A 27304-nucleotide genomic window follows, 5' to 3' on the forward strand; every position below is an offset into this window, starting at 1 on the left:
TATATAATGGAATTAGTAATGTACTATGACACTGTTCAAAATCCTTTGTTGTGTGGTGCCATGTTTTGTTCCAGTTGGACAGCATTCTTTTAAGAATTGTTTTGAAAAATATCCGCTTGACTTTTTACTGTATTTTCCCTATGTCGCCTGGCATCATCACGTATTAATGCTGACTGCAAGTCCCGAGGAAGCGCTCCCATTCACAGCCAGGCGTCATTAGAACCAATCAATATTCATTTAGTCAGCCCGCCTATTGACTCCCTACTGAAATAATATTACAGGTCATTTGTCACATCACCAAGCAAGGACAATTAGATGCTTTATCCTCCCCTGAAAAAAGTGGATATCGAGTAAATCTGGGTTACACCCAAGTGTAAATAAGTATTTTCTTCATAAAACACTATAGGCAGGGAAAGGAAAAATCAATAGCTGCTTCCTGTGATCCATTTCAAGCGAATCAATCATCGTGTGTGCAGCAGGGCAAGCAGGAGGAGGAGGAGGAGGTTGGCAGCGGTCCGCAATCTTTGGCCGCCGATACCCCCTCATTTTGCTGCCGCTTCTCATAATGGGGTCATCATTTCATCACTTAGTGCATCCAGCAGTCTGCCATTCAGGCCCATGAGGGTGGGCGGGGCCATCAGATGAACGCCATACATCTTCATCCAGGTCAGGGAAAGAAAAGGAGATCAGAAAAGAGCGCTTATTCATTGTAATTCACGCTAAAGGGAGTCAGGCGGTGTGTGTGCATGCTTTATTGATTCACACCCCCCACACACCATTTACATTCACTTCGCTTATAGACAAAATACTTAAAAAATGTTTTCAAATTTGCATGTATGTGTCAGTTGGGTTCCTCTTCATGCATCTGAATAAGTCAAAAAGAAAACAAACATAGTTAATACAGTAAAGTGACTACACACAGGTAAATACAAATATGAAATATATTCATACATATATATCATATGCAAAAGCCATAAAGGAATAAGTAAATCATAGTGTAATATAATCCCATATAAAAAAATACAAATGCATTATTTTTAATTGTAATGCCAATATACTGTAAATATTATTTCATAGGTTTAAAAAAACACATTATTAGGTAATTATTTGTTGATAAATGCATGTTTTTCTCTGAGGGTATATTTATTGATGAGCTGCGTCAAATACTCTCACACACCTTTTATGGTCCACATGCCGTATGTTTCCTACCGCCGGTTTTTCGTGAATTTAATCACTGAATAGCACACTTTCTCCCTCAAGCATTTCTATGGTCAAATAATTGTTAATAGAAATAATAAAAATAAGAATGCGAGGTAAGAAAAACGCATATCAATTTGGGTTATTTTGGCTCCCCCAAAGCATTATTTTGAAATGGGGAGGGGTTGGGGAGGCGTTTAAGGGGGGCTTGAGGGGAACTGTTTTGAATTTCAATTGACTTCCAAGTGGCAAAAAGCCCTCAGCTAATACATCAAAGAAAAATTGGTGTCAACTAATCGGTTTAGGACAAAATCCCATGAATACTTGGAAGCATTTTTGTGCACCTCTTCAAAAAGAAATCACATTCATAATAGCTTCTGTATGCAATTAAAAAATATATATTTTCAAGTGCTCACAAAAACTGAGCACGCAAGCCATCAAATAACTTTTGAAATACATACTCACCTACGTGCCATCAGTTGCCCCGTCGATTCCCAACTGTGATTATCAATGCGATTTTGCTTTTAAGTATAAGGATAGGGAGAAAAGGTTCCAGTCCGATGAATGTTGCGGTGGTCTGAGCATCATGACGCTGCCTCGCTGTCATCTGATCATTAGGCGCTCGACTCGCTTTGTTTAGCCCTCCCCTGGCTCCTCTCTCCGCTTTTTCCTCATTTTTGCAAAGGCTGCTACAACTCCTCTGTAGCGTCATCACTATTTTTCTCCTCTTTTTTTTAGCGCAGTTTTTTTTTTTTTTTTGGTCAAAACCACGTGATCACAAGTCGCGCGCACAAGCGTTTTAGCAGCGCCTACAGCGATCCCTTTCGGCTTAACGGGGACTTGAACTATAGACGGCAAAGGCACGCAGGCGAAATATGCTGCTTTGAATAATAAGATATTATGGTAATACCACAACATAATAATTGAGCCGTTTCAAAATATTCCGTATACACCATTTGTGCTAAATAAAGTAAACGTCGTTAATGTACAATGCGCAATAATAATTGTTAAACCAATATATATACTGTATATAAATACAACAAATTATTGACGTGTGGTCAGATTTCACGAGAAAAAATAGCCACCATATAGATGTAAAAATAATTAGGGAAATAAACGAATAGACAGTGCATAATCCTAACAATTACAACCACAAAATTAAAAGTAAAATATTAGTGAATGAACAAGAAAAAAACACTCAAACACAATTATATGTGTAAAAAAAAATGTATACACGTAAAAACACCTAACATGTCGCTATTTTATATATACCAGTGAATTTTAAAAAAGCTAATGAAAGGTCCCGAACGAATGTGCGCAATCTTTTCAAATGCGGCGCGCACCCCTCACACACACTTCTGGAATTACTGCCACGCACTTACACTCGCCCAGACACACACTTCAACGTTCACTCAGGCAAAGCTACGACGCACCGATTAAGCAGCAGTGTTTTTTTTTGTTTTTTTTTAATCCACCTGGTTGGATGAAACGCCCTCATTGCATGATTCTCAAAAATGTTCGACCCGCCAAAAAACGCATGCAAAGTAAATGAATTAACAATAAAGAAAAGAAGTTGATTTAAAAAAATAAATCCCGCATGGTTGTGCTCTATCTCGAAAGCAGAGTTTGCAGAAAAAAAACATCGGTGGAAGCAAAAAGTTGCCAATGCTGGCGTGATGTCGCCATCCGAAATGAGCCGTTGCATTGTTCCACTTGGGGAGGGAGCGTGTGAGGACCAATAAATATATATATATTATATATAAGTGAGAGAAATGAAAGAATGTTAGTTAACGCGGGAGGTGTGCGGTAGAGAGAGAAGAGAGAGTGAGGGAGAGAGAGCGCTCCCTCCACTTCGCAGAGACTACACCCCTAAAGAGAAGGAGGGGAGGAAGAGGAGGAGGAGGACGGGGGAGGAGGAGCGTGCTGTGCAGCGAAGTAGGCTCCTCAATTTCCAACTTAGCATCTTGGCATACGCGACTAGATTTTCCCATGCAGGGCAGGCGAAGCCCCCCGAAAAAGTCTGCTTGTCGGCCGAAAGCGAAATAGTCGGGCGGACAACTAAAAAGGAGGATCCGCAACAACTTTCTCACCCCCCCAAAAAAAGACGAGAAGATTTTTTGCGGAGGGGGGGAGGAGGAGGAGGCAGCAGGTCTCCACACACGGCTGTCTCTATGCGCCCTTGAGAGGCTGAGGAGGGGGAAAGAAGCCAGGGGGGGAGAAAAAGCTGAAAAGTGGAGGGGAGACAGTGTTAAAGTTGCCGCAGCTATGGCTTACCCTCAGGGCTACTTGTACCAGCCGTCCGCCTCCCTGGCCCTCTACTCATGCCCGGCGGCTTACGGCACCAGCGTCATCTCCGGACCCAGGACGGAGGAGCTGGGACGCTCGTCGTCGGGATCGGCGTTCGCACCCTACGCCGGATCCGCCACAGCCTCCAGCGCAGCCGCCGCCGCCGCGGCTGCCGCGGCCGCCTTTAGCGGTGCCTCGCCCGGCTACAACTCGCACCACTTGCCGTACGGTGCCGACGCGGCGGCGGCAGCGGCGGCCACTTTTACCTCGTACGTGGTGAGTACACGAAATATTCAGTCAATTTAGAGGGGATTTAAGTGAAATGAAAGTAGTTGATCAGGAAGTTATCATTTAGAAAATTCTTTTGTTTTTTGTTTGAGTTGTGACATGCTTTTTTATTGGGCAAAAACGGGTATGCTTTAGTAATTTAAAGATTATTGGAAACTCTGCATTTTTTTAAGCACAACACGCCATTTCATTTAGAAATAAATAGCCATAAAATATTTGCATGTTTTTATTATCTAAAAATAAATAATTATCCAAATCTACAGCCATGCAAATTAGCCGTGTGTTACGCATGACTATTTTGTTTTTGTCCCCAGAGTTCCCCCTATGAGCATTCAACGGGGATGGCCGGCTCCATCGGGTACCACCCGTACGCGGCACCCTTGGGTTCGTACCCGTACGGCGACCCGGCCTACCGCAAGAACGCCACCCGCGACGCCACCGCCACGCTCAAGGCCTGGCTCAACGAGCACCGCAAGAACCCGTACCCGACCAAGGGCGAGAAGATCATGCTGGCCATCATCACTAAGATGACCCTAACCCAGGTGTCCACCTGGTTCGCCAACGCCCGCCGGAGACTCAAGAAGGAGAACAAGATGACGTGGACGCCGCGTAACCGCAGCGAGGACGAGGAGGAGGACGAGAACATCGATTTGGAGAAAAACGACGACGACGACGTCACCCCGAATAATAACAACAACAACTTTAAACCCACTGGAGACAAGACTCAAGAAGCCTCGGATACTGAAGCAGGTCGGTGGAGAAAAGGGGGGAGAGAAGAAGGGAGAAAAAAAAGCATCAATTTTTCATCGCAGTCGTTTCTACTCAGGGTGAAAAATTGATTGCTGCTTAATGGCGGTGTATTATTTATAATGGGACAATCGCTTTAAATAATAATCACCTTGAACTGCCCTCGTTTGACTCGCCGTGGATGAAAGTGCTGCTTATGCAAAGTGTTTAGCACGCCGTCCTCATTAAATGAAAATATAGGGTGCAGTGGAATAAAACGTGTATTTATTTTATTTTATTTTTTTGCTTTGCAGATGCCAAATCGCTGCACCCGGTGGACGTGGGTTGCGACCGCTTCAAGGAGGACCCCCTGCACCCCAAGGACGCGGACCCCCTCCTGAGTGACTCCGAGTCCAAAGAACCCGAGGACTCTCAGGAGCGGACTACGGACTTGTTGTTGGATTCTTCTTCTTCTTCATCTTCTTCAGCCTGCGGGGGCAAGCCCACCACGTCTTCCCCGCGCGCGGCTGGGGCCCCCCCGCCGGACCTGAGCCACGCGCCCACCTCCGTCATCCACTCGCCCCCCTCCGCCCCCAAGCCCAAATTGTGGTCGCTGGCGGAGATCGCCACCTCGTCGGACCGCTGCAAAAGCGGCGGGGACGCGCAGCAAGCGCAGCGGGGCGAGCAGCAGCCCTGCCCGGTCGTCATGGGCCCAGCGTCGGGCTCCCCGTCCCGCTCCTCCCCCGGCGTTCTCTCGCGGCCCCTGTACTACGCGTCGCCTTTCTACCCGGGCTACACGAACTACCACGGGGCCACTTTCGGACACCTGCACGGTTCGGGCCCGAGCGGCACCCCCTCGTCCACGGCGCACTTCAATGGATTAAACCAGACTGTGTTAAGTCGAGCCGAGGCTTTGGTGAGGGAGAGCCACAGAGTGAGGGGCCAAACGCAGGTTGAGCTTTGTAAAGACCCCCCTTACGAACTCAAGAAAGGTATGTCAAACATTTAACAGCTCCCGCGACGACAAAAAGGACTTCTTTTTAATTTATTTGCAGGAAGAAAAAAAAAACAATTTGACATCTGAACATTATATTCACCCCCCCATTCATCGAAGAAAAAAAATGTTTAGTTTCTCAACGAGTGTAAACAAGAATGGTCTTAAAGGCTGCAGCCGAAGTTATTTGTATTCAACATGTATATTTAACGTAGCATTTTTTTGTATTTAAGAAAATGGACGACACGCTATCTTTGAAGTAAATTATGGAGAGAGGAAAAACTATATAAATATATTTGTGCAGCGGTTATTTTGTGGGTGGAAATGTGTCTCTTTACAACAAAAATGTGGGGGTGCAATGTGCAACCTGGCGGTCAGGTTAAATTCGATTCCAATCGACGGGATAAAAAAAAAAACATGAAAACACACACACTTCAAGACTGCACTTTGGTCAATTGAAGATTTTTTTTAAATCACACTAAAAGAATTTAATCCACTTCCATGAAACGTTTCCCTAATAATAAGCCGTTCAAAGCCAATTACCTGCTTTATTTTACGCGGTGCAATCAGGTGGCGGACCGAGGTAATGAGCTCGATTTTCTGCCGAATTTGGACCTCATTACTATTGCAAAGGGAGGCTGATTCAAAAAAAAAAAGTGAGAGACCGTGCATTCACAGCATAGTGCCTCCATTAATGCCAGGCTAGGGACACACTCGCTATTTTTAATGACTGTTTGGACACACACACAAAAACACACACTTACAAGTGAGAGGAAAAAAAAAATAGGTGGGTGGGGGCTTGTTTGTCACGCGTGTGGTGGAAACTCTTCCAACTTCCGCAGGTAGGTGTCACACTTGCTCCTGATTTCACAACAGGAGGCCTCTGGTGGTTCGGGTTCCGGTACTGAGTCTACATCACATTCTGGTCACACTAAGTAATATATAATAGTAATAAAAACAAAAACGACCATGGAAAAATATCAATGTAATAATTACAACTGACGCGATAATTTATAGTCCTACACTGCAGTCAGAAATTAATTAATGAAAAACCTATGCTAATTACAAGATAATTAAAATACATTATACACTTGTTACTATATTGTATACAAAATACAATTACAATTATTAATGGTGATAAGTGACATTTGGAGGATCACAAAATATTTGAATAACTTGTGATTAAAATATGTACAATTACATTAGATGTTAAGTGGCCAACATTATTTTTTTAATTAAACAAAAAAAGCCAAGGAAAACCCCAAACACACGGAAATGTGTAAAATCTGTTTCGTTAAATTTGCAGATGCTCGCTGAGCTGAAGTCTCTTTCTGATCCGTGTTATATTTATTCATTTACAGTGCTGAAGTTGATGGTGATTAAACGGGTAATGACAACTGAAATGAAATTGTTTGCATATAATAATAATAATAATAATAATAATAATAATAATAATAATAATAATAATAATAATAATAATAATAATAATAATAATATTAATTAATCATTACTTAGTGTAAGAATGTTTTTGTTTTTCTAACTATACTGATAAATTCCAATATTTTACAAAGGCTCAATTTTAATTCTCGCTTTTGGCTATACCGAAATGTGCAGGCCCAAAGCCTGAGCGGCAAGACTTGGAGAGCAAACGCACCCGTTAATGCATTCGTTATATCAGTAAACATTTAATAGTCACGATTAATAGTTTTTATTATTAAATTTCCCCCAGGCCTCTCGCCTTACACAAATTGGCATGCGCGGGTGCAAGAATGCACGCACGCACACACACGCACACACACACACACACACACACTCCCAGAGGGTTCAACAGCTAAACGTCACGTGGGTTAATTTATGACCATTATTATTATTATTATTATTATTATTATTATTATTTATATTATGGTTATTGTGTTTTTATAATTAGGGGGGACACTGCTGCTGTTGTTGTTGTTGTTTTTTTTTTTCTTGTGACAAATAGTGCTCCACTGGGAGTGATCATGCCCTCTGTGAGGTGTAAATCACATGATGAGAAGGGTGGAGGAAGACAGCCTGATGATTTGGCGTAGATGTGTGAATGTGATTGGGTTAAAAGGCTCCAAAAGGATTATTAAAAAAAACAGGATTCAGACACCCCCCCCCAAAAAAAAAAAAAAAAACATAAATAAATGGTGTGACCACCTAAGTTTTTAAAAAATTAAGTGAAGTTAGAAAAATCAGGGTTTAGTATATCCCTAGGGGTTTGCATTCAAAATAAAAAAAAAGTCATAAATAGAAGTGTTCACCTTTCCCTTATTATAGCCTTTATCTATTTATTTAGCTTCTGTTCTTATCTTTGCAGTGCACACAATACATTTTATGATCAAAACAGAAAATATTTAGGTATTTAAAATAAGATAACACACTCTTGACATCAATACTACAAAAATGCATATTTCCACACAATTACCACACAATTTAATGGTTACCCTTAACCCTTAATATATGGCATTCAAATGAACGGCATAGTGAAAATCTTAATTCCCAAAAATGAGTGGCGTGCAAGACAGGGTTTACAGTAAATCCAATAATCATAATTATGGTGGTTATGGCGGTCTATGGTTTGCGCTCCCTTTTTGCAGTCTGCGTTCAAATCACACAGGTGGCCTCCAGGTTTCTCCCAAATATCTAAAGTAGACTCAGTGAAGACTTTCCATAGGTGTGAAACAAAAAGGCAGCTCAGAGTAGAAAATAAATGGATTATTCTTTTTCATGGCATTCACTGGCATTCCATGTGTTCCCAATGTAAGACCAATTACGCTTAAGTAGATATAACCACAACATGCTTCTTTGCCCATATAAAGCCTTGAAGATAAACCAAGGAACCTGTTGATGGGCTGGGTTTGCAACTTTGACAAAAGATCAGCAAGTATGCACACCGGGGTGAAATGTAGGCTAAATGACACGACGGATTACTCATTGACTCAAGTGTTGCCAAATGAATGAAAAAGCGTCGTGACTGGAAAGGCTTCAGTTTCTGGCATATTTGATTCCTGACAATTCAACCGCCTCTCTTTTGTTTCAGTCACTACTTGTTGGGCTGAGGACACAAAAATGCAGCGTTTATGTTTGGAGAATTTCCACCAAGGGATTGATATCCTCCATTCCTTCTGTTTCTTTAGCTTTAAATAAAGAAAAAAACTGGCTGAGTTGAACATTTCAAGGCAAAAAACTCATAACATTTTAAGTTGCGTAATTTAATAAAATGTTGCTAAAATGGAAATTGGCTTTTTTATGTTTACAAGACTAAGTGCCCCTTGTATTGTCCCCTAATTTTAAGTATAAACAAGCCTTGCAAGTTTTTTAGTAGCAAATAACTCGGTTGCTTTCTTGTGATAATATTTGAAATTGTTTTGACAAAAGAAACTGTTTTAGCCCCCAAGTATCCAAGTTGTGTTTTGTACAGCGGTAGTGCCTGTCATCATTCGGGGTCAAAGGTGAGCTGAACATGAAAGGCAGTTTACACTAGGGGCAACACACAGCACATTTATAGACAAAAACAAACGAAACAAAAAAAACAAATAAAATCATGCAGGTAAGAAAAATGTTGACCCTTCCCTATTTTTTTATAGTGAATGACAAAGCATACATAAATAGCCTTCCTAATTCACCTTTTTTTCCAATCTTATTAATTTATTTTTTAATCCAGAGTGCCCAAATTACAGAGTATCACAAAGTGCAACAGAGACATGAAACAAGAGAATGTATTATATGTGAAGTCCCAGTATTTCATACAAAGTCCTGCGGAGCTAGAGCCTAAAATCGAGAAATGCTGGTACTTCGTACCGCTGCGTACCGACACACTCAGCGCAAAGCACACACACGCTTAAGCGGGAGAGAAAAAATAAACATGTCAAGGTGAAGTGCGGCCATGTTAAGTATTGCTTCTAAAAGCCTCTTGGACACACTGTAAAGTCACCTCAGATAAGGTGGCGGCAGGGGGGAGAGTGATTTAGCACTTTTTTATTTTTTTCGCCGTTTTCTCTCGCGCTCGCTCGCTTGCTTCGCCGACTGTTTTTCTTATTTCAGTCGAGAGAGCTCCTCTGGGGAGAGATTACACGTGTAATTTTCTGCAGCGAGATGTTTTAAGTGACCTCCCCCTACATAAATAAAACATTTGTATGAGGAGAAGAAGGGGGGAAAAAACATTAACTGAGAGTGATGAACTATGAAGTCCTTTAGGGGGCCAAAGGGGCGATTGAGGTCGCAAAAACTGACGGATTCAGTTGCAGCGCTTTGTCATAGAAGCTACTTTTTCGCAATGTGGACTATCAGAATCACTCGTAAAGTACGCACAATGGTCCACATGCGTCATCCTCGTCCCGGTGATTCACTCCGTGCTCAAGGGGCTGTGCTGAGCGGCCATGTTTAGCGTCCAAGCTGAGGGTCTCAACTCTGCCCTGGAGGAAAACGAGGAGCAGCAGGAGGAGGAAGAGGCCCATGTCAAGTCTCCGCAGGTACTATGCACACAAGTGGTCACAGCATTTATTTATTTATTTTTTTAATCATTTTGCTTAATTTTTGATGAGGAGTGTAGTTGTTAACCTTATACATGCTAGACAATGTCAAATTGTGAAAATTGAAACATTGCTGTAAATTCTAAAGACAAGCTTACGAAACTACCATTGATGTTACAATAATTAAAAATCTATTCAGCAACATGAAGAAAGACGATGCTGCAACGCAGGTAAAAAGGCATTGTTTCTCTAACCTCTGCAAAAAAACGATTGATATTACTGTGGCTTACTGTTTCTGTTATAGCGGACCCCCGTTTTACGAAATTAATCCGTTCTGGGGTTGGGATCGTAAGGCGAAATCATCATATGATGGGCAATAGACACCTATGGTAATTAGCGAATGGATATAAAACCCCATGTAAAAACATCAACATTTTACATACTTGTACATATTAAAAATTAGTTACAAAATTGGATAGTAAGTGCTACTTATATATAATATACAAAAATTAAACTTTATCCACCTTTGGAGTGATGTGACTTGAGCTAGTTGTGGCAATATTACCTAGCCTACCCTAGCCTAGCCTTCTTCATAGTTCTTGATTATCTCCAGCTTCATTTCCATAGTAATCATCTTCTTACTTCTCCCTTTCACATCCCTAGCAATCTTGGGATCCATGGCTACCCAATTAAAGTATGAACTATGCACTCAAATGCACAGTAAAAAAGATATTGTAAACACTAACATGAGATCAAGTCTTTTGCATATCGGCTTCTTAGTGATACCATGACGCCAACCAATAGCAGACCAGCATCTTAGGGACACTGTGACGCCTACCAACAGCAGACCAGCATTTTAGTGATGTATGCAGTGACGCATGTTGTGACGTATGAGCATGGTGCATGGTCAATGTGAAAAAAACGTAAGCCAGGGGCGCCGTAACCCGGTGGTCCACTCTACTTGTAAAACTCTTCTCTATTATGATCGCTGTATTAAACTGCCACCTGGTGGCTAAAGAACACCAGCAAGAGTCATTAACAATGATTGTGCACAAACTAGACAAATTATAATTAAATATTTTGCTGATATATTTAAAGAAATGTGTCATGGGATCCAGAACTGAACAATGGCATTTCAATTTGTTTCAAATGGGAAAGATATATATGTTTTATAGCCTGTTAGAATATGCATTTTGGTCAAGAAAAATGTGATTGAAGTTGTTTTTGTGTTGTTTTTGTGTTCTTTTTTGGTTCTTTCAATTTTGAGTAGAACTAAGAAAAAAATAGTTTGTTTTCCCAGCACAAAAGGTGTTATTCTAAATAGAAATTGCGAGGAAAACATTAACGAGGCTACTCAAACGAGAATACCGCTAAAGATGACAATATTAACGGCGGTGATGGAGATTGATGAAGTGTTTTCTTTCAGCCCCCTTCAGGGGGGGTCCGGCGAGGGAGGGATGTTTATTTACATTTGCCCTTTTCAAATGATCCCTTTCTTCTCAACATCTGCTCAACATTAGCACACAGATATGAGTCCTAATGACCGCTCTAATAAAGCCTGACGTGCACGCAAACACACACACACACAGACAGTGTGTTACGCTACAATAACGCACACAGATCACTTGGGATATTGCACGCACATCCCGCAACCACATTGTACATAAGGGTGGACTTGTGCGTCTTTCCTCAGTCTGGTGATGGATGCAAATGGCCACTTACGTAATTGGATCAGCTCCCAAGATGGAGATAAACAGGGTAACATCTTTTATTTTAAACTGTTCTCTTTTAAAGTTATTCTGAGCCTAGCTCTGCTCCGTGCGTATGTGGTGCGCGTTAACGAGGAGGGGGTGAGAATTCAAACCCCTTCGGAGGAGAGCTCCGGGCCAGACCCTCACTCCCATACGACGAGGGGAGAGAGGGGATGGATGCAGGGCGGCATTAAGGGGCCCCATAAGTGTCTCGATAGCAATTTGGTAATGCATTATTGGGTGATGTCACTCATATGCTGCTCAGCCAAAAAGCATCATGACACCTGTTTTTAGTGTGTAGTGGGAGTAGAAATCAAAAATGATTGGCAACAGGGGTAAAAATGGTGGAGACATAGTTAAAGGAGGTTTTTTTTGCACATTATGTACACCTGCACTTGCTAGCACCAGTTAGCTGTTGGTTTACACTTCCTACCAATGGACAGTAGTTGTATTCAACTTGTCTTTATTTATTTATTTATTATGTATGTGTCTATATACTAATAAAATCAAATATATTCATCTATTTTTGTATTTATTGATTAATTTAATTAACATTTGCATAATAGTAGGAGATTTTTTTTATACCAGTGGGGAAAACCTTTGAAACAAATGTATAAAAACATGAATTGCAGTGATTTAACAGTAAAAATAAATAAATCAAAAGATAATTTTGATGATTTTTTTTCTGAATTTGACTAATGTTTACACGAACAGAGATCCATGTCTAAAATATCGGTGCCTTTTGCACATGACTTATTTGAACTGCAACAGCTACCACAAGTTAGCTGTAAGCTCCCACATTCTACCTATGAACACTAATTATTTAACGTATTTATTTATGATTTATATAATTACGTTTGACGTCAGTATTCATTTATTTGATTTAACTCTTGCATTACAGTAGTAATGTTGCCTTAACAATAGCAATAGTTAATAAAAGGCTTTATGATGGCAACAGTTGGACTACAGGTAGGATTATTAGAATACTGTATATATATATATATATATATATATATATATATATATATATATATATATATATATATATATATATATATATATATCACTCATATGGTTGATAAAATATGTTATGGTGGCAACAGTTGGGTTCTGGCAAGGAATTATTATAATTTGTATCTGTGGAGGGAAAAATATATAGAAAAATGAAATGTAGCGATGGTACTGTAAACACAGCCAATTTGAAATGAGCTATATTAAGGAATATGCCTTTCATGTTAGTGCCCCAGATGACTAGGAACGAAAATTGAAGTGGTAGTTCCACGGTCTTCAAAAACAGTGGCTCCAAGCCAGTGGGAGTGTGTTGGCTTGCTGCACCCCGATTAACAGCGTGCTTTACAGCCAATAGGTAATCTCATCAGAGAGAGGCTTTAAACAGATAAAGACCACCCCTCACTGGGAAGCCCCCCACCCTTCCCAGATGAGTCCTCCCATCCAACACTCCGAGAATCCTGGAAGGAGAATCACTGCGGATCGGGCCGAGTCATCTATTGACCTCCTTTTTCAATAAAAGAAGCCATTTCTGCTCTGATGGCTGATTTGTTGATCTTGCATGGTGAGGCCATCTGGATGGTAGGATGCAGTCACTGCAGTAGGTAAGCATCACCTGACAGCTTAATTCCTCTTTGTGTAGATGGAGCGGATTTTTGTGGAAAGGCTGGTTACATTACAGGACACACCTACAAAATGGACACCTTATAGACTTCGGTGAACCAAAAATGAGCAATTTTTTTTTACTGTATCAGGAAAAGAACCTGCAAATATAATACAGGAGGGATTCAAACCCAATGTGTCTGCCAAAAAGCAGTAAACAATGTCACCAAATTCATATTTAAATCCAACATTATGTTTTGTATTGTAGAAACAAAATATTTGCAGTTTAACCGATCCTCGTTTGAGATTTTGATCATTTATTAAATTTTGTTTAGTGAAAAAGATATTTGTCTTTTTTGTGATATTTGAGGGAAATTACTTTGTCACCTAGGAAAGGGTCAAGCTGCTTACATTTTGACTTTCCTGGCATGTCTCTGGACATCTTCAGAGGCTTTTGAGTATTCCTTTGTTTTCAGATGTCCAACAGTAAATTTGAACTGAATATTGTGTATTCTGATGAAAACATTTAATAGTGAATGACCAACTTGTGTAAATTTTTGATAATTAACATTTTCTCTTCTCCACAAATTCCCTCCCCATAAATTGTGGTCAATAAGACAAACTTGCCAGTTGAAACAGTACATTTGAGTCAAAGCGGTTTGTTAAAAAAATGATCAGTAGGAACAGCAAGTGTGTCAGGCTGTCACCATTAGAGTGTACAGAGTCCGTCACGCCAGCCTATATGGAGCATTCAAGCGCAGTTAGCTAGCAGCTAATTTATACCAGACATAGCTATAATGGAATTTGAGCCACCAGTCAAGTTTGGTAAACTCAGCTTTATTTTGAAGTTTGCCTTCTCACAGTGTTTCAGGCTTGTTTTACTCTCATGCAGAGCATTAACAATTGTTGCTTCAATCGATTTGTACTAGTTTTTCAGATATGTATGCTAATAAGCCGGTGTCCAGGGGCCAGAAAAATATGCCTTTTTTTTCAACTGAAGTACTTGAATTACTTAATGAGTTGTTTTCAGACCTAAGCAGTTGTATTTTATTTATACAATTTGAAACCTTTTTTTAAATATGTAAAATAGCATTTGCATCATTCAGATTTTTGCACATAATTAATACTAAACAATGTAACTCAAAATTGTGTGTCCCCTGTCGTGGACATTTGTTTTTAGCCTATACCACATGACTTATTAAAGCTACCATACTGGCCTTTCCGTTGATGTATTATGTGTTTGTGTGTGATGCAATTAACATTGCTGTCTTGCTAGGACAAAACGGACACAATAGAGGACACAAAAGTACTGAATAGCTGGGTCAGGAGGATATGTCAAGCCATACTGGGGTTTAAAATTAAATACTCTATTACAGAAAGAAAAAACAAACAGGGAGGCAGTTTGGACTGATCTTTGATAGGTGCTGTTAATTTGGTTCCAGCAATGTGACACATGGTGGCATTAGCAACCACTAGCACCACTTTTTTTTTTATCCATGGGGTGGAGGATTTCAAGTGGCAATGCAACCGGTGATTAAGTAAGGCCCGGCATCTATTACAGCAGAGGCCTTTAATAATTAAATTGTGCTCCAAAAGGCTTCTATTGACTATGGCTCAAGTCAAACATGAGCTTATTTTCAGTAAGAGAAGTTCATTCTGCCCTGCGAAGGCTTTGTGCCCAGGCCTCTTTTGTGAAACGGCCAGGAAGAATTTACTATAAATCGGTGAAAGAGACTCAACTCCAGTAAAAAAAACCTCCTCCCCTCGTTATTTGTGTGTGTTTGGGACTCACAGTAAACGTAGTTTTAAGTACAGAAAGGTGTGATTTATGAGCTTGTCACGGGAAGCATTGTCGAAGAAAGCAATCAAAAAGCACTTACCCGGCTCCTCTGAAGTGACTGCTTTCTCACTGGCTAATTTGTGTAACTCCCATGGAGAGGCTGGCAAAGCGTTTGATGAGGCATATAATGATGATTAATGAATTTATTGCCTGGCCGCTCATCAAACGCTTGTAGTATATACCTCGCCGCTCTTTCTTTGCCTTGCTAATACGGACCGGGAGGCCACCAAAGGCCAGACGTGAGATAATGTCACCCTGAGCGTCCCCCACTTACGACTGTTAACCCGATTGACCCGATGGGCATGAGAATGTGGGCAAAGAGGAAGACAATGGGCATTTTAATACGAGCGTAAAACTGGAAACATAAAGTGCTCTCAGCTCTCTTTTAAATCACCTTTTTTATGTGGCTTGCCCACCCAATGATAGAGCCGTCAACGACCTATGTCAATGCTACTGCTAATGTTAGCTAGCTGCTAGCCACACCGACCTGACATTTTTCTTTTTATGCGAAATAGGTGATCGACTTTCATGCCCTAAAGCAATGATGTCATTGATCAAAATTACACAGGCAAAGTTTACATTTTCTTGTCAGTAGATACTTTGATATAGTAAAAATTATTGTACAGTTTGTGTTTATCAGTGTTTCGATTAAGATTCTAGTTAGGTTTATTAATATTTCTTTTTCTTCTGATCTGAATTTGCTAGGGTCAAGTGTAGAGTAAAAAGTTGTTTAAATAGTTATTTAATCTGATCGAATAAGTGATTGAGAATCACTATTTTCACACTCTGTGATCGCCCCTGAAAAATGTAATCACTTTAAGCTAATGTCAGCCGATTGCATTAACCGGTTAGCCAAAAGATGGCGTACCATGATATTGTGAGTTATAAAAAAAATATAAGAATAATTCTGTGACTAACCCTAACCCATTTACTTATCTAATTTCACCATTAAACTTAATAGACAGTTTTCACGCTGTTCTGATCACACTGCAAAATAAGGCATTATTAAGTTAGTATTGAACCTTTTAGTAAAAAAAAAAAAAAAAAAGGAGCTTGGCTGGACCATTTAGTTATTTTTTTTTCTGTGATTAAAAGAAAGTTGTAAGATCTGCCAGGAGTCCCACTGGCGACAGTGTGATTATAACTTATTGATATGCTTCCGTGAACCTGCTGAAGAAGAGCACAAAAAGAAATACTGTTGCATTCTTTAAACCTTTAGAGAAGTTGACAAGAAAATGTCATGGCTGATTTACTGCCTAATTGCATAATTGCATCATGGGGCCATTTCAAGACGATTGTCACAGCCATTTGCTAACTCAATCTACTTTTCTATTCTATTTCCTATACTTACATTCATTTCCAGCCCTCTGTGAGCTTATCAGAGCAAACACAGCTGTTAAAAAAAAGCACCATACCATTCCCATAGCTTCTAATTTTGACTCCCAGTCAGGGCTAGTGATGTATGGGCATGTTATTTAAGGATTATTTTGAAGCTAAAGCTACACGGTACGTACAGTTTGAAAAGACTACAGGCATCAGTCTCAGTAAAAGAGTTTCTGGTTGAATGCTTATCATCACATTTCAATGCGTATTGAGCTGATGTTCAGAGATTTGTACGTGCATCAGGGTTTTGTCTGATTGAGACCCAAGTCGAAGAAAACAGAAAGGATAAAAACAGAAACACTAAGAATATAATGAACTACTCAAGAAGTGACGGCAACAGGAGCAACAATAAAGACAGCAAAAAAAAAACAAAAAAACTGGGAAATTAAATATGAGCAAAGTGATGAGAAAATGAGGAACACCTGGACAAAATAGGTGTGGCTGAGGGATCTGATTGGAAGACTCAAGGGATCACAAAAGTGGACACAAAAATTTGGATTACAGCCAAGACATGAAAAAAAATTATGACTAAATGAATCAACTCCAAAACCAACAAAAACACAAATCTTGAAAACTTTGCCAACATCATGTGATTTCACACACAATGCTCATTTATTTAAGTTTAAGGACATTTATTTTCTACAAAATGTTAAAGTCTGACTGATACCACCAAGGCATTAAGCCTTACATTCTAATAAAATAAAGAATTTAATTTCTGGCTGCATGATCATGACCTTACTTTATTTTGTTTATATGTTCCTGGTGGAGTTACAAGAAAATCAAAGACAAAAGAACTAAAAATGATATACTGTAAAATCATTTTTACAGTGAACAAAATTGGCTAGGGCTAAAGACTTTTGTGGCAGTTTTAAATATTATAATAAAATATCTGATAATATGTTCTGCTGCTTCTTGCTGGCATCTATGCATTTTTTATGCAGGAGAATCACACTTGTTGAGATAATGGATCAATGCTTTCTGAACTGAAGTCTCCTTGTTGATGTCATGGTAATGATGATATGATCTGACATGTTTTGCTGCAACTCCAAATGCTGCAGCGTTTCCAACTTGTCCCTAAAATATGACCATAAAAATGCATTTCCAACCCCAAATACATGCATTACAGCTGATAGATGCTTGTGTAACCAACCAAAGCTATTTGCTCTTCCTTTCCCCTTTCTGTACTTTCAGGCTCCATATGGCTTTCTAATTTTGACTCAGAAATTCAGGGCTTATGATATATGGCCATGTTATTTTGAAACTATGGCTGCATGCATACAACCGAGTATAGGCTGCTTTCTCGGAAATAAAAACCCCACGTCATCAAACTCTTTCATTATCTAATGTTAACACCCCAGAGATGAAGAGTGCCTGGAAGATATGGGTTTATAATTGCTTTTATTGGTTTATTGTGCCAGCCGAGAAGCTCTTTGATGTATTTAAGGGAGCATCCTAATGAATGAAGAAAGGGATTTGATCTCTAAGGGGGATGATACTGGGGGGTGGGGGGTGGTGATGAGGGGTAAAGGGAGGTTGGGGTGTGTGTGTCATTTCAACAATGCATTCTTTAGTAGAGCTGCAGTGGCAAACAAGCGAGGACTTAATAAAGCACATTTGAGCAGGTGAGACTGTGTAATCGGGTGTAAACACTCCTCTGATGCAGGAGCCAACGGTTGCGGGACAGGAAGGGGCTTATGAAGCAAATATCAGTTTTCATTGTTGTGATATCAGTTGCTATTCAGATGTATTTATCATCTTTGTCATATTGTGTCTGGTGGTGACTCGTTTGTTCCTCGATGTATCAGTTGCAATGAAGTTGCTATGTTGGTTTTGCACTAGAATGTCCAGCATTTAGCTTTTCTAACTAAGAAGAACCATATTTGCATAACAAAATTAGACGTTCACAGACAATTTTGCTTTATTATGTCATATAAGATTGATGACTGATAATATGTAACCCTCGTGCAGTATTTTGATCATTTTTGCGTCATTTTCTTCCATATTCTCACCATATTTTACCCAAAGGATGGCACACTTCTGGTAGTGTGATAACAAAGTGGTCGCGCCATGTTGAACCTTGACGTGGTGTCACCATCTGGGTGAAATTTCAGCTCCCTATATGTCTTCTTTCAAAACTTCCCTTTTGATGTGAAATGCCTTTGATGTAAAGATTAAAGGATTGTATCTAAGATAGCTAGGTTCTCAGTGACAACAGAATGTCAAGATAAGAGTCTAGTTTGTCTGAGTCTAGTTTGTCTGAGTCTAGTTTACGATGCTCGTTTTGATGGATTTTGTTTTGCAAAACTTTGCTCTTCCGTGTTCCGTCTGTTTCTGGAATTCTGCCCCTCATGTAATAATTCCAAAACTTTATTTATGCAAGAATGAGAGCAGGACAAGAACGACACCTCTTTGGAGTCCTTGACCTGTTTGACAGACTCTCAAATGTGCCGACTTCATTAGCGGGTCAACCACTCGGGTGCTTGCACTGTCATTAGTAAATACAAGAGTATTGACACACACATATAAAAACCTTCTGCACATTATGTCATCGACCGAAACTGTTTTATCTACAAGACGGTGTGGCCATGAGCCGATGGGGGGTCACCCGACCAATTACAAGTGTTCCACCCCAGTGCAAGTCAATATCAAGTAAAACTCTGATTCATTATCAAAATTGCATGGGTAAAAAATGCAAAGTAAACGGGAAAGAAAAAAGATATATGGATTGGCATAATATATGTACAGTTGGACAGGCCCAGTTTGTGTGCATAATTGCTTTAATGTGGGCTATTAAGGCTAAGTGGGTATGATTTTACTGTCTGCCCTACATTCAGAAACATCTTCGCCGTGATCAATACTTATGATTTGTAAGTCAGCGACCATCGATAGCGTGGCGTGATCGTTTAAGCAGTTGACCTTGTCTCGTTCTTGAGGATATTATCCAAAGGGCAAGTTGATGCCGGTGGACAAAATGAATGTGCACAAAAATCTTCCAATAATGTAGTGACTCAGCAACAAATTGAATTTGTGCAAGTGTAAAAACAACTTCAAACAGCAGTGTATGGTCTGAATTCATATGGTCACACATTCTGTCCGTCCATTTTACGTGCCTAAAGTTGTTCTTAGACTTCAAACAACAAGCTGATGCCATTGGCCAAGAAACTACAATATGGAGGCAATTATATATATTAGAAGACACAAGAAAAAAGATCTTCTTGGTTGTTTTGATATTACACTTTTTCAATGCAACAAGCAGGTAAATGATTTGAAAAGGTATTTTGGTCAAGGATGCCCTTCATCGTTTCTTTTTTCAAAGTGACACAAACATGTTACAAATTCGACACTAAGCTTGAGTGACAAAAACAAAATACCTCTCCACGGTATCACAAGGCAACAAGATGTTATCTCGCGCTGTAATCTTGAGAAAAGTTTTTTGTTTTGGCAACAGAAAAGCATGACATGCGATCTCCGCCCTCCTGAATGAAAGAGCAATCGTTTTTAAATGAGGAGAGGGCCCGCTCATTGATTCCTGTGTCATGTTTTTTCAATGTGCCTGGATCACCTCCAAATACAACCACAAGAAAAAAAATGGACCATCAAAAAAGACATGAAATATTGGATCTTCTAATCATGTTGATGCGTGTTTTAGGTTTTGCATCACAGTTGCAAATCTCTAGCATCGTGCCGAAACTTCACACATCATATTTCGGTGAATTTTGAAGTCTGAAAAGCGATGAATCATGCGCATGTGACTATACGTAGAAGCCTGGATGTTGGATATTTTTAGCAAGAAAGATCACAACTAAATCATAACTGTAAGCCGCCTAAAGTGACGACATTAAGAGTTATGATCGGAAGCAGTATGAAAAAAGGAAATGAAAACAAATATCTTATTTGCTGATATGAGCAAGGCATCCCTTGTTGACAGATGTGGTTTCTAATAAACACAGTTCACAGAACCTTAGTGACAGGAAGTGATAAGCGATCTATTGGCTTTAACGCTCATATGACTTTTTTTTTTTTCTAAAAGTAACACATTACATCAGCATGGGGTTTCATACTATGAGCTTGACATGCGCTGACGCATCGGTCTTGCCGGACCAATTGCTTTGGTTTGCCCTCGGGGTGAGATGAGTCCTCGAGTAATTTAAGTACCTTGGTTCGAAAAAACGCTCAAGGCAAATTCTTATTTTTCTGCCTCGGGTATCCGTTTATTTAGTCTACACTGTCAGGAAGAAATCCAGCTCCAGCAACAAGTCTTCATGCTGTGCAAGACAGCAACACGCTACCAGCGAAATGAGAACAACATCAAAATATGCCTAACCTTACCAAATATTAAGGACATAATTACTTTGGTACGCTTTTGTTTGGATGTAGATTGCAGCAGTGTTTTGAGGCATGATGGCCTTGATGTTAACAACACAACGGTGACCTGAAATAAAATTCAATTGTTAAATAAGCTAATTATAAATACATAAACTGCTTAATACTTCTGACATTAAATTATACAGCAACTGTGGTCAGCAATCAGTAGCAGCTAGAAGCACTAGATGCTAGCAACATTAGCGGCTAGCAGAACTCAACTTGAGTAGGCAGGTGAGAGCCATTGATTACTTTTAAAAGGCAGTTTATTACATGTCAGCAACTCATAGTTGTTACTACTGATCTCTTTTTTACAAACCAGGCTTACTCAAATGTGTTGTTTTCCGCAGCAAAATGTGCTCCTTTGGTTTTGATATCACTTTGCTTAATGAAGCTAATGGGAAGATATTTGTCTAAAATCTGCTTTTACAAAGTTTAAATTGAAGTCAAAATATGTTATTTACAAATGAAACATTCAAAATTATTTTTGGAAATGTTTTAGTGTCTCCTGCATTCATAGTAGCTTTTTAACCAGGCAAAACTGTAATTGTTTTATTTTGATCAGGATAGGCTGCCTGAGTATTCAATAAAATTTTCGCTATGATCTCGGAATACCAAAATAGTTGCAGACCTTGTTTGCCCACATTGTGATCGTCATCTGATCTGATTTCTTATTAATTCTCATCGGATGAGGGAATGTAATGGTACAAATGATATATGACATCATTAGTACGTGCGGCAACCATTTTATCTCAGATTGACACCAAGGGACAATTAAGAGTCATCAATATGTTCAACATTGATATTTTCAGAATGCGGGAGGAAGCCACCATAGCTGAGGAAAACCACCATTCCACTGTGCTGACATTTGTTTGTTCTTTTAATGGTGAGTGGATGCTGCATCTCTTTCTAAGCATTCCTTTGGCGCGGTATAATCTCAGTTTCGACCGCAAAGCAGAGGAAGACACAACACAGGAAACCTCACGTGTAATCACGTAGTCTTCTGCCAGAGCCTCCGATCATATGTTGGTTCATTTGTTAAAAATTACTCCAACTCAGTAATTACGATAAATTAAGAGTGCAAAAAAACCCTCTATTTTGATCAAATGTTTTCCGATAAATGTTAAATAGCTGTGAATGTGAATTTTCTCGTTTTTCTTGATCCAACACAAACCGCACAAAGGAAAGCCTCTGACTCTTCAGCCTCCCCATTTTTTTTTTTTTTTTTTTTTGCGCACAGTGAACAAAGCAGCGGTGTGCCAAGGATTACACTGTAAAATATGCATGTCCCGATGAAATATGCATACAGCCGTGTGTCATCAATGACACGCTTTCTACAAAGGCTAGACCACATAGGCAGGGAATGCTTGTTTCTGTTTCGACTCTCGTGACTTTAATGGCTGTAGACATATGAAACGGCTCATCGGGGGGAATGATTAAGCCTGGCACGGCTGCGTTTGTTTTATACACTCGAGCGTTTGTTTGCTTTATTTCAGTTAACTCCAAGAATGGGGATAATGGAGCAGGCGGCAAACGGGAAGGCTCACCGCGCCAAGTGCCATTGTTTTAGTATTAAACGCCCCAAATATCTGCAGGAAATAAGAGTGTTTGCCTGTGGATGTGGGCCTAATCGACTCAGTCATGGTGGTTTGACGAGGGAATGTTTTCAAGTTTTAACAGGGTCGGTTCCAGGGTTGCCGCCGCCACCAGGATTCGAACTGCAGAGAAGCCGTTTCTCGGTTACCTGAAAAGACGGTAAGTGGATATACAGGTATAATTCGAAAGCTACATCTTCAGCTAAATCGTCAAGAAACAAACTGACTCTGTGTATGAATTACGCAGAGGTCGGAGAACTTTTTATTAGGCCATAACTTCCCATCTACAACGTATAATCTGATTGATCACATTCTGAAGCCAGTATATATAGTTATAAAAAAGAGAGAGGGAGACTATACGCTAATTTGATCAGTTTAATTGTGATTCGCTGATATTTTCAATTTCCTGCAATATCTGTGATTAGCAGGATTGTACCAATTTGACGAGCAATCAGTAATGTCATTGTAATGTAATAAAGATTTTGAGGGACAGACAGCATGATGTCTTTTTTTGCACTAGTGTGACTCTATTCGATGCAGCATCAGTTCCTTATTTGCTGTTTTTGCTTTGTGCTGTGAGATAACTTCCTGACAACATAGTAATTCATGTTCAGTAACTTGTTGCATTCATTATTTCTGTCTCAAGGGTTCTTTTATGCTTTACCTGCGATAACTCTCACTTTATGTTCAGCCGGTTCTTAAATACCTTCAAGAAAATATTGATGATTTTACATATATATATGAAACTGCCTTTCCAGTCATTTTTGTGGCTATGTGCGAATGTCATACTTTTGTGTACCCAAATAAGAGCGTTGTATCATACAGTATGTGTACACCGTGGACTAAGTTTGCCCTTTAAGTCATGTTTTGTGTCTATTCATTACAGAAGCCCTAGGCAAAAACAGCACCAGTAGATAATCTCCCTGTGACTCCCACAACATCGACACAAAGAGCATGACAAAAGTGAAGTACAAGAGGGTTCAAGCAGATGGAAACTGTGCTCTTTATCCCTCAAGCCGCCTGGCTTCAGGTCTCAGGTGTCTGCTTGTCTTACAAGGTGTGTGTTACCATAATTGGGCCAGTTAAGAGGGGCCCTTGTCCGGAGGCCCATCCATCCTGCCTGTACACGGCGACTCCACAGAGGTGCCTGGATGCTTTTGTGGGGTCTTCTTTGGTGGATAATTGCACAGTAAAAATTGATGCTGAGCAAAGACCTTGTCTCCAATTAACCAGGACTACTTAAAAATGGATAATTCTCCTCTCTTTGTGTAAGAAAAGATTCCATCCATATAGCTTTTTATTGAAAAAAATGCTGTCACATGAATGGTGGATCAAATCATCAACTTGGTGGGAATTTTTAAACATTTTTTCATGAAAAAAAAAACAAAAAACAAACAAAAAAAACAAATCAGAGCACATATAGAGCAAATGCGAGGCATTTATCATATACTGTATTGCTATATGTAGACTATATGTAAAAAGAAGTAAAGAGAGAGTAAAAAGAAAAAAACAATTTAATGTAAAAGTTTAAAACATGCACAATATGAGACATAATTGTAAGAGATCCTTACGGATAAGACTTAATTTGTATCACAGTCGGCAAGTATATGGCAGCTATTTGGACAATGGCTAACTAGTTAACGGTTAGTGTGACAAGCTGGTGTAGCAGTAGCCCATCATACAGTTGGTTGTAGCAAAATGTGACTGTTGGTATATCCAGATGTTTGAACCTTGAATATCTGTTTGTAATTTTGTGGTACTCCAAGTACTGTGATCATATAGGTGCCATGTGCCTATGCTACATTTTGACTTACTGTAGTTATTTTTTGCTAAATTAAACCTTTATTACTCATTACACCTGCACTACAGGGCAACAACATTCTGACTTGATTTTCGGTCAGATTGCCACTGTCTAACGGGAACTATTTCAAAAATTGACAGCACATAAATTGAAAACACTACAACGCGCTCCTTTCAAATGTTTTACTGTTATTCAAAGATTTTTTTTTTTTTTTTTTTTGGAGGGGGAAAAGCAGACTAATGTCTGTTGCAGCAGTGTAAACTTTGAGTCTAGTCTTCACAGGCTATTTCCTCCACAAGTGGCGTTATGTCTTGTAGAGTTGTCCCAGAACCACCACGGAGGCCCATATACTACCACCCAGCACCATCTGTGTCCTCTGGAACATGAATCATGACAAGAGGTTATAAATACAGCACCCTTCCAAATGTAATTTTCCCCCTTCAAAGCAGACCATTAAAAAAATGAATAAAAGCAAAGTAGGAAAACAGAGCGACCGCAGCATTTACACAGAGCTGCCACAACAGAGGCCAACGGTGGCCACGCTTACACTTACAACCCTCTTGGCATTAAGGCTTTAAAAAGGCAGTTTAGTCTCTCCAAATGCGCGGGCATACAAGCCTTTTAAACATTTAAGCATATCCACATGTATTCATGAGAAGTGTCATATAAAATGGCAAACCAGCGCAAGGGGGGGAAAACGAACCCGCAGCCAGACATAATCCATTACGTCCCATTTTTGTTTATTGACTGTACCCGTTTCAAAAAAGACACTGCGTGTATCTTATAAGCATTTTTAAAAAAAATATATTTTCTTTAGCCGCAGACAATGATGAAATGTCCCTTTTAAACAGTCCCCTTCTGCTGTATGTATGACTCAATGATAATTACAGTATTGAGTGTTTTAAGGAGGGCCATAATTACGATAATCTAAGCTTTCATTCTCGGGGAGTTTATGTCCTCCTCCACCTTTCTTTCCTTCTCTCCATCTTTCTTCCCCACTGACAGCTGCGTTTCCCGGGAAGTACTTTTTCTCTCTCTCCCCAACCCTCCCTTCAGACTATAATCTATTGCCGTCCTCCCGGTGCTTACATGTAGCTACACGGTGAGTCAGTGCTGTAATTCCATCATTAGCTGGATGATGTGAGTGCTGTCTTTAAAGTGCCAGCTTTGGCGTGACCCCCCCCGTGGGGGCCAGATTGTGGCTTTGACTGATGCCAGTCTATACCCGCCACGCGTCATCCCGGCAATAATGTAATAAGAAGCTTTGGGTCCGGCTCTGTTAGAACCTGCCCGGGCTTAAGGGGGGGTCCTGTGGACATTTATGTGTATGGCAATAGGTTTTATGGCTTCAGGAAAAAGACGGAGACGCGGTTTGAAGTTTTCCAAGCTTCAAATTAGCAAATGATGTTGGCACCTTTTTAAAGCAAATCGTTTAAGGAAGATTACATTTATGAACTCATCATATGCTATGTTCAATGACGGTTTGTTATGCCAAGTCAGAGTATAGTGGAAACTCCGAAGTTCAAAACAGATTTTTATTTGGTTTAGCTTTATAGTGAAATGTTTTTTTTTTATTTTTTATTTTTTTATGAAATATAATTATGAAATGCTACAATCAAACCATCATTAACTCCTCTGCAGTAATTTTATCATTTTTGGGTCTTTTTTCACATAATTCCCACTATACTTTAGCCAATGGATGGCACAATCCTGGTGTCATTTAGAACTTTGACATGTTGTTACTATCTGGGTGCAATTTCAGCTTCCTGGTGCCTTGTTTCAATGCGTTCCATTTGATGTAAAATGCCTTTCATGTAAAGATGAACGGATTGGACAAATTACTGCACAAGTGTTAAAACATTGATTTAACATTGATTGTTTTGTGCAACTTTTTTACTAAGGCCCAACCAATGAACCGGATGGCCAATTAGATTGACAGGAAATGGTCTTCCAAAAATTTGCCAAATGACACATACTTCTCAGTTATTTGAATTTTTTACCTTACGTTATTCAACCATTCATAGCAGTTGTATATAAATGACAATTTGTTGATAAGTTAATCTGCGGACTTGTCACGCAAAACAAAGATCTTAATTTTTGCAAGCAATGATTAGGTGTGCAATGCAAGGAAGTTGTGCAACCTCAATTAAGCACAAATGTTTTCAATAGGAAACCCATTCAACTTCAAACACATATGACACCAACTAATTTCATAATAACGTCAGTTCTGTTATTCGTTTTTTTTTTTTTTTTTTGCCTGTTTGTTAGTTTGTTTTTAATTTAAACATGTTGACTGGAGCTAATCACATTGAATAGGTACCAGGCCAGCCCTTGAATACTAAAGATCTGCATATAATTGAAAACTTTCTAAAAGCATTAGGAGTAAACAAATGGTATTTAATTTAATAAAAAAAAAAGATGTTAAATATTGTAACCTATACATATGGTACAACAAATATAAAACTTAGAAAAATAAAAACTATTCATCTTTGGTGACATGACAACAAATCACACAAAAAAAGACAACAAGGGAGAGATATAGGAAATTGATGCTCATGTTGCTTGAAAAAAGGTAGCTGTAATTTGTGTGTAAAACATAGTTAGCTACATAATGTGCAAATAATGAAAAAGAAAAAAACAAATTAAGTAGTAATGAGCTACCTTGAAAGACCTTTTCTGGCATCTTCAAAGAACAAATAGTTTATTCCAGTTTAATTTTGTCTTATTTTACTGTGGTTAACCTCTGTTTACACTTGTATGACAGTTAAGAATGTTAAAATGTAACGATGAAAAAAATGCCTGAAGTGTTAATTATATTTTTATGTTAGTGACAGTTTAAGCCTGGAACAAATTAATTACATTTTTTTTTTAACAGCAGGAAAAAAAAAAAAAAAGACTAAGTTCCGCTTTATTTATTACCAGTTGAACGCGGGGTTGACTGTATGCTTCAGTGATGGATGTTTGGAATACACAC

At 39.4% G+C, this 27304-nt stretch overlaps 1 protein-coding gene and 1 long non-coding RNA gene across 2 annotated transcripts; one reads left to right on the forward strand and one right to left on the reverse strand.

Annotated features, from left to right (window-relative positions):
• Nucleotides 1–736: 736 nt before the first annotated feature.
• LOC148424453 (uncharacterized) lies at nt 737–3010 on the reverse strand. Its single transcript, XR_015865265.1, has 2 exons — nt 1663–3010; nt 737–865 (listed from the first exon to the last, which is right to left on the reverse strand). It is a non-coding gene; the product is annotated as an uncharacterized LOC148424453 (long non-coding RNA).
• An 81-nt stretch (nt 3011–3091) lies between these two features.
• On the forward strand, nt 3092–6915 carry irx5a (iroquois homeobox 5a). The gene is made up of 3 exons (XM_088412174.1): nt 3092–3759; nt 4086–4521; nt 4812–6915. Exons 1-3 carry the CDS (start codon nt 3463–3465, stop codon nt 5504–5506), a joined length of 1428 nt encoding a protein of 475 aa, XP_088268300.1. The 5' UTR covers nt 3092–3462; the 3' UTR covers nt 5507–6915.
• Nucleotides 6916–27304: the final 20389 nt, after the last annotated feature.

Source organism: Hippichthys cyanospilos, chromosome 4 (genome assembly GCF_059441005.1).
Source record: "Hippichthys cyanospilos isolate Australia breed blue-spotted pipefish chromosome 4, RoL_Hcya_1.0, whole genome shotgun sequence".
Lineage (NCBI taxonomy): Eukaryota > Metazoa > Chordata > Actinopteri > Syngnathiformes > Syngnathidae > Hippichthys > Hippichthys cyanospilos.